General features: G+C 49.1%; 2 protein-coding genes across 2 annotated transcripts; both read left to right on the top strand.

Moving 5' to 3' along the window:
- Positions 1 to 1,992: 1,992 nt before the first annotated feature.
- Positions 1,993 to 3,355, top strand: LACBIDRAFT_307390 (uncharacterized protein; the record flags this gene model as incomplete). The annotated part of the gene is made up of 2 exons (XM_001886067.1): positions 1,993 to 3,078; positions 3,137 to 3,355. 2 exons carry the CDS (start codon positions 1,993 to 1,995, stop codon positions 3,353 to 3,355), a joined length of 1,305 nt encoding a protein of 434 aa, XP_001886102.1.
- A 950-nt stretch (positions 3,356 to 4,305) lies between these two features.
- Positions 4,306 to 7,006, top strand: LACBIDRAFT_307389 (uncharacterized protein; the record flags this gene model as incomplete). Its single annotated transcript, XM_001886066.1, has 8 exons — positions 4,306 to 4,555; positions 4,613 to 4,929; positions 4,989 to 5,669; positions 5,730 to 6,287; positions 6,347 to 6,382; positions 6,430 to 6,486; positions 6,535 to 6,651; positions 6,707 to 7,006. 8 exons carry the CDS (start codon positions 4,306 to 4,308, stop codon positions 7,004 to 7,006), a joined length of 2,316 nt encoding a protein of 771 aa, XP_001886101.1.
- Between the last annotated feature and the right edge of the window lie 143 nt (positions 7,007 to 7,149).

The raw sequence follows: 7,149 nt of genomic DNA, 5'->3' as shown, positions 1-7,149 counted from the left end.
TTGCAATTAGAAGTTCTCCCCCACTGTAGTTGTATATCCATGCCATTGGCTCGCCCTTTTTTCCCTATATTAGTTGTGATGTATCCTACTTATTGCGTATAGGTTATCTCTGCTGTATTGGAACCCCAAAATTCGTCTTGGCGACAATCACTTCGGATCTACTATAATTTATGGGCTGCGCATATACGGAAATCTGATTCTCTATGATTCAACTGAGGCCACGATCAGCCTCAGTATCTTGGACACGTTCATGTCCGAACGGAGTTTAGGGGTTTCACAAGACCTTGCTCGAAAATCATCATCACATTGGCGCCATTCACTTTTGGACATTTCGAGTGGCATTCAATGATTCATTACACTGACCAGTGCGCCCTTAGACCTGGGATGGACACGTAGATTACTTACTTACGTAGATGACTACTTCATAGCTACTCCGGCTCAGGGTCCGCTGCTCCTCGATATCAAGCAGGGGCTTTCCAGGGGGATGGAAAACGGAGTTGCGATCCGAGATCGATGGATTTCCTTTGAGTCCGCAACGGTGAGTGGGTGGCTTCGCAATAATACTATCCGATGTGCTATTTGGAGCAGAATTAAGCAGATATTGCGGGTTGAACAGTAGAGGACTGCGGTGGTAGGGAGTTGAAACATGTATTCTCCGCCCCTCAAGCCACAGTGGCCGACTGTTGAAGTCCGACGTAAACAAACACAGCCAAATGCCGGTCAATGTCTTGCACAGCTTGTAACTCACACCTTTCACCTGTTCTTCACCACTGGCAGCACATCTTATCAAGTACTATTGCTCCTAGAATCGTATGCGTTTGATTAGGCTTGATCGGACTCGTATGGTTTTAATTCTGGCCCTCGGGGAAACGTCATTTCTTGTCATAACTCCAATACCCAAGACCCTATAGTCCGGATCCCCAAATACATAACGAAAATCTACGTTGCCACTTTGCGTCACTTGCAAACGTCGTCGTCACCAATAGCTTGGGCTCAAACAACCTATTTCAATGCTTTTGAGTTTATCTGACATTGTTTCGCTGGGATCACGGAGTCGTCGTCATAATGTTCATTTCAAAACTCCAGATTATGACAGGATACACTACCTGCTTCATTTCCTTCATCTTCGCCAGTGACAATTTACCCTGGTTACAAAAATGGTTCTCGGCGTAGTGCTCCCCTGATACACTAAAGCCACGAGTCCTTTCGACGCTTATGGTTGCTCCACCTCTTTGAGTCGCCAGGCTGGTACACTTCTCAAGGTCTTACAGAGCTTCCCGTCGTGTATTGCCGTCGTGTATTCATTTTAAGGATAACAGTTCAACCTGCATTCAGCTGACGCGAACTCGTGATCAGGAAGAGCGCCCACCACGCGTAAGAACCAGCTTCCCCATTGTTCAAACCTTGTCACCCGTCCTTGTTGCACTGAAGTACGTCAACCCCCTTTTTTGTGCTGACTGCTTGGGAGGAACAAGTTGTATATGAAATCCGACCCTACATTTTGTTGTGTTATGTTGAAGTGTTTGTGAGCGTTTCCAACAATTTTAAATAGTTTATTCTTCGCAATTCCGTTGGCAATGACTCGTATATTGACCAGGCACATCTACAGCTCTCGCAATGAAGGCGGAAGGCAGAATCTATCTGGGCTATGACTGGGTAGAGGGCTGCGGGATCCCACGGCTGGCTTCCTTCGGCCCAAGGTTGCCTGCCTTGAGGTCAACACGTTCTGATCTTATCCAAGTATACTCTTGAACGATTATCTGGCGTACCCCTGGTGATTCGGCATCCTGCTAATTTTAAGGTTGCAAGCTGTTGCAAGAGGCGAACGACCAACCCCGCAAAGTCCTCCGGCTGTTGATTCCAGGCGCTTCTTTCTTCACCACTATAAAGCTGGGTCCCAGGATCTCGCACTTTCCAACCTTTGCCGCTTCCACTCCGCTCTCTTGATCGCACACAGTACGAACTGTCTGAGTTAGACGTTAAGTCTTTGTGATGACCGAGTATACTGCATCGTCGCAAGCTCTTCGCCAGTATATGACCTCCCGCGAGAGGACTGCTTATTGGGTCAAATCTCATGAGCCAGAGAATGCGTTCTATTCGCCGTCGGCTCCTCCTACAGTCATAGATGACTATCTACCTCCCTCCTCACCACCTTCAGAAGTGGGAAGCGTTCGATCCGTTCCCCCGAAAATGTTTCTCCGGTATAACGACGGCCGACCAGACCAACCGATTCCTTACTCCAGTAAGACACCTGGTGGCATGACCAGTTCCAATGGATCAGGACGTCAAATATCGCAGCCTCCTCACTCACAACGGACGAGGTCGGGTTCTCAGGGAACCTCTCCACTTGGTCGATCCCATCCCCACCGTCCCGACGACCGTCCGCGCCCTCCACCATTGAAACCGGAAGAGATCCGCATTTTACCGTCTCAGGGTGAAGTTTTTACTTCCCCAACTTCTTCCTCGCGCCATACTCGGTCAAAATCTCTTCCACGAACTACAGCTGAGCTCCGCCCCTCAGCGTATGCTCTAGACGTCCCTCAGGTACCTTTCTTCCCTCCGCCATCTCACCGTTCCCCAACTCCCTACCAAACTCCACCACATTCAGCCGGCGCCGTACCCGGACAGCAGATTAGCTTTGCACAACCTCCCCTGAGGCATCAACAGCCAGGGAGGCACAGCAATTCGAGGCAACCACCTGCTATTATTTACGCACCTTCGCATCACGCAAATCGATCCCATTATGCTCCTCCAGCCATTCTTCACCACCCGCCTCAAATGGGTCCGAACGGCATGATTTACAGCCATTCAGCACCCGTGGGATCCGCGCAATATCCGCCTGCTGTCGCGACACCTTATCCGTCGGCTGGTGGATCAGCGCATCACCACTCCTCTTCGTTGCACGACGTACGCCGCGGGCGGGAGTTCTATCGCGAACGGGGTCGTGCTGCTTTTCAAGGAACTGCAACTAGGATTATTAGTCCTTCAGCGTCATCCACATCTCTAGCGGATACTCATCATTCTGGAAGCACCTACTACGTTCTTCCAGCCCATCATGGCCAAAAAGTACACGTTATTGTAAGTCGTTCACGGCACTAACATCTAACCGTTCATCCTAACAGTACATCCTTGATAGGCACCCAGCCGTGAGCAATCTGTTGACACAGCAACATCGACAACGGCTACATCACCGTATGCACAGAGCTTCGGAAAAAAACCATTTTTCCAGCGACTGTTCAGTTTTGGCGGAAAGTTCTCATCCGGGGGCTCTTCGAAAGCCGCTCCCACTGGTGGCAGGAAACTTCATCGCCGACATTCTACTGGCCCTTCTGCTCGCCCCAGGGTAGTTGCGTAGGGCTGGAAAAGTTCGGACATGGACAAGAAGACACGAGCGTAAAGACAAAAGGGTTGGACTACGTCCTCAACCTACTTATCTCTCTGTACACATATCCCTGCTTAATTTCACTTCATCGATGGTTATCGATTCGAACCGCATCACCGCTATAGCTTCCTCTGTCCCCCTCTCTGCCAGTTTTTTTAACTCATGGTATCTGTGTCCTTATCCTCTTGGGTTGCTGACCGTAGGCCAATTATAGAATCCGTTTCTGCCTGCACTGAAGACGTTTACCCGATCTCTCTGTCTGGCCCAATTTGGAAGAAGGTCCCCGTAAACAAGATATAAACCGTCGCAACGTGGCGATATCGAACCTCGAGATCATGGGATGATTGTGATAATTTCTTATCGTGGAATCGACCTCCGCCACAATTTGGCCAGGCTTGACCCAGCCTAACGAACAGAACAAAAGTACGACCGGTGACTCTGGTTGTAACTCGTGAGCAGCGGAACTTTTTCGAGGTGACAGGAATCCCAACCAAAGATTCGACAGGACGATGATAATTTCCTTCGCCACTGCCTCTAGAAATACCGCATCTCGACTTGAACATGGTATTACTTAAATATTACCTACTTAAAGTTGCAGAAGTTACCTTCCCTATTTTTACAAGGCTGGCCAACCTATTATTCTTGCCTTGTAAAATCACAACTTTCAGTTACGCGGACACTCCGACTCCGAGGAGTGCGCGAGGTGAAAGAAAAAAGGAAGCAATTGAGATAAAAGGCATTATGTATGCTTGAAGTCGAACGCTAATACGGTATATTTTGGCTATATTATTGCAGCTTTTTCGTATGAATTGGACGCGTCCGAGTCGCGTGATGACGCGCCCAGACGCGCTTCCCTGACAGCTAGTAGTATGCCTTGTATTTGGCCTTCAACCTCACCATCATCGCCACCCACATTCACCGGCATGATTTCACCTCGAACAAAGACACTATCATTAGGTGCCATTGACCAACGAGTCGCTGACATCTCGCAGCAGCTAGTCAAATCGGTTGGCCCTTCCGAAGCGGGAGAGTTGATCTCCGAACCTCGAGGAAGACAGAGAGCGAGCACGACTGCAATGCTACCTGCGAAGACGAGTTCCTTCGGGAATCAAGTAGCTTCTTCGTCAAAACCCGTGCTTCAATTGTTGGAGACAGCATTCCCAACCCTCGACAGTTCGTCTACATTTTTTCCCATCTCCTCCCCCACTCTCACCGTGATATTTATTACAGAAGGCAAAGAAAAACAGACTTACAATGTCCAGCCTTGGAGTGGTTCTGACTTGTCGTCATTGTCGTCGTCGTCGTCGTCGCCCACAGAAAACAAGAGCACCCACACACCCTCTCCAATTTTGAAACGGGAGTCGTTAAGCTTCCAGGAACCCGCTAAGTTGGCGGAGAAACTCGAGTTGCAGGTTGGGAGTGGCAGCAGAAGAGAATGGAGTGTCGATGGGCTAGGAGTTTATGTATGGGTCTTACTTGAGACGAAGTCCTGGAAAGTTGTCGAGGACCAAGATACTGTCGACGAGACGATCTGGTGGCCAGGACTGGTGTGTAGTGCTTGGTTTCAACTTGCACTTGTCTGACATCGCCCTCTTCCTGTTTTAAGCTCGAAAAACCGACCAGGGCAAAAGCACTCAAAGTCAAACTCTTTGGCAACTCCTCTAAGCAAGTCAAGGTCAAGAAGCCGCATGCAACAAATATACTATCAAGACTTGACTCTCAGGGCATTCACCGCTTCACAAGCTATGAATCCTCCCGGTCATCGACAGCTTTGGAAAGCCTCCTGGCATCTCCCAGGAAAAAACCGAAGTTGGGAAAACACGAGAAGATCAGGGATTTATGGGAATGCGCAGCGCATGAAATGAGGCAGCACGCAGAGGAAGATGCTGGGAGCGACCATTTACCGGACGTTGCTGAAGCGTTCGTCTTTACCCCCTTCTCCACGTTGGCAGACGTTGGCAGCAAGAATCCACCTGAGAAAAGTAGGAAAGGGAAGAGGAGACGTCAGTCAGGTTCTGAATCGGAACCACAAGCGACATTGGGGTCGGAGGAGGAGGGTGATCCTCCTCCATGGGACGGGAACATGAACATACCAGGGGAGCTTGTTTTGGGGAGAGAGAAAGAGCTATCTGACTACTGGCCAGCGAAGATATTGGGTTATCTCCCTCCCATCAAGAGGAAACGAAAAGAGGGGCTATACAAGGTTGAATGGGTTGACGGAACTCAGGGCGAAATTCCACGACGATGGTTCTACTGCTTTGAAGAGAACCAATTCGGTGATTGTAAAGTATGTTTTTAGTCTCGGGTCGGTTTCCCCCGTAGAACTTATCTTCTTTTTTATTAATAGCTCGGGGCTTTAGAACATCTTTACCCAGACCAAGTCAATGACGAGGCTGCGGAGGAGCCTCTCTCGCGGTCGTCAAGTCCCATTCCATCCGACACACCTCCACTCGACTTTGGCCCAAGTGGCATGTCCATTCGACAACAGTTCGCTTGCACCAAGAACGTCCTTATCGCGATCTTGAACGAGAATTACCCTCCTGCGAGGGAGAAACATGACTTATTTCTCCTGAAGGACCCGAAAGCCAGAAGAAGGTTGCAGGATTCGGCATCCAGAAGGGGGATGTTAGATGGTCGTAGTGTGAACCTCCTTCAAAGGTATCTTAGCAGATGGTGTCTGAGAGATGAAGGACGGGCGGCCAAGCCAGATGACGGCGCCTTGGACATTTTTCCTGAGGCTGACGTTGTCACAGAACGAACAACGGCGAGCCAAGAGGTCAATGGGCAACTTCTAGTTGCGTTGGATGACGATATGCACAGTGGTTTCGACTCACCGACGTCAAAAGAATCGCACATGTTTCCCCCTCCTCGAGATTCTTCATTCAGTCCTTCTGAAGTTCCCGACGTGCGTACTTCGCACTTTCTTAAGGTACTCGGCAAGGACTAATAGCAGCTTTCTTTTAGCGAGATTCTTCTCCACTACTTTCAGAGCCGTCACTTGTGGGTTACAAAGTTGTTTCGTGGCAAATCTCACGATTACTCTACAGGCCTTAGGAACCTCTCTGTCGGGGGCCAGTTCAGCACCTTCTGTGTCGGCCACCGAGGTATTTCAAAGCTAATCTTGTTCCTTTGTGAATCTTATCGCTCCCTAGCCCGAAACTAATTGCGATACTGTGGATCATTCAATGGCTGACGTAGATGACCTTACTAATGAGCGTCAGCGAGGTTGCGAGAGATATGAGGCACTCGACGAGAAAGACAGAGTCCAGGTGAGGATTCAATTGCCCACCTGCTTCATCCTTGGTTTACATCTACATTTCATAGTATTGTGTCGATGTTCTTCTTCCCGAAGCTATTCGTCAAATTCTCCTTTGGCGCTCTGGAGATCGCAAATCCATAGCTCTCTTATCGGAAGACGAAGAAATGGAGTTGTATGAGAAAGGTGAAAATCTGTTGGAGGAGAGAGATTGGGTGACGGATGTATTGATACTTCGAAAAAAGAGGAAGGAGCAGAATGAGAAAGAGGAGGAGAGGGAAAGGACTAAGGAAATGGCTAGAGCAGAGGCGAATGGGAAGGTGGTGAGGCCTAAAAGAAGAGTGGGCAGACCTTCCTACGCCGACTGAAAAATATCTATGGCCACGCACGGAACAGGCCAGGACTACAGACTACTCAGCAATGTATTCTACGCTGATACACACACACTATCTGCCCGTTTGTTTTGAAAGTTTGAGATTCGCGATTTGAGCAGTCCAGTGGTATTAAATCT

Source organism: Laccaria bicolor, genomic scaffold, assembly GCF_000143565.1.
Source record: "Laccaria bicolor S238N-H82 LACBIscaffold_35 genomic scaffold, whole genome shotgun sequence".
Taxonomy (NCBI): domain Eukaryota; kingdom Fungi; phylum Basidiomycota; class Agaricomycetes; order Agaricales; family Hydnangiaceae; genus Laccaria; species Laccaria bicolor.
This window is presented reverse-complemented; position numbering and strand designations above follow the sequence as displayed.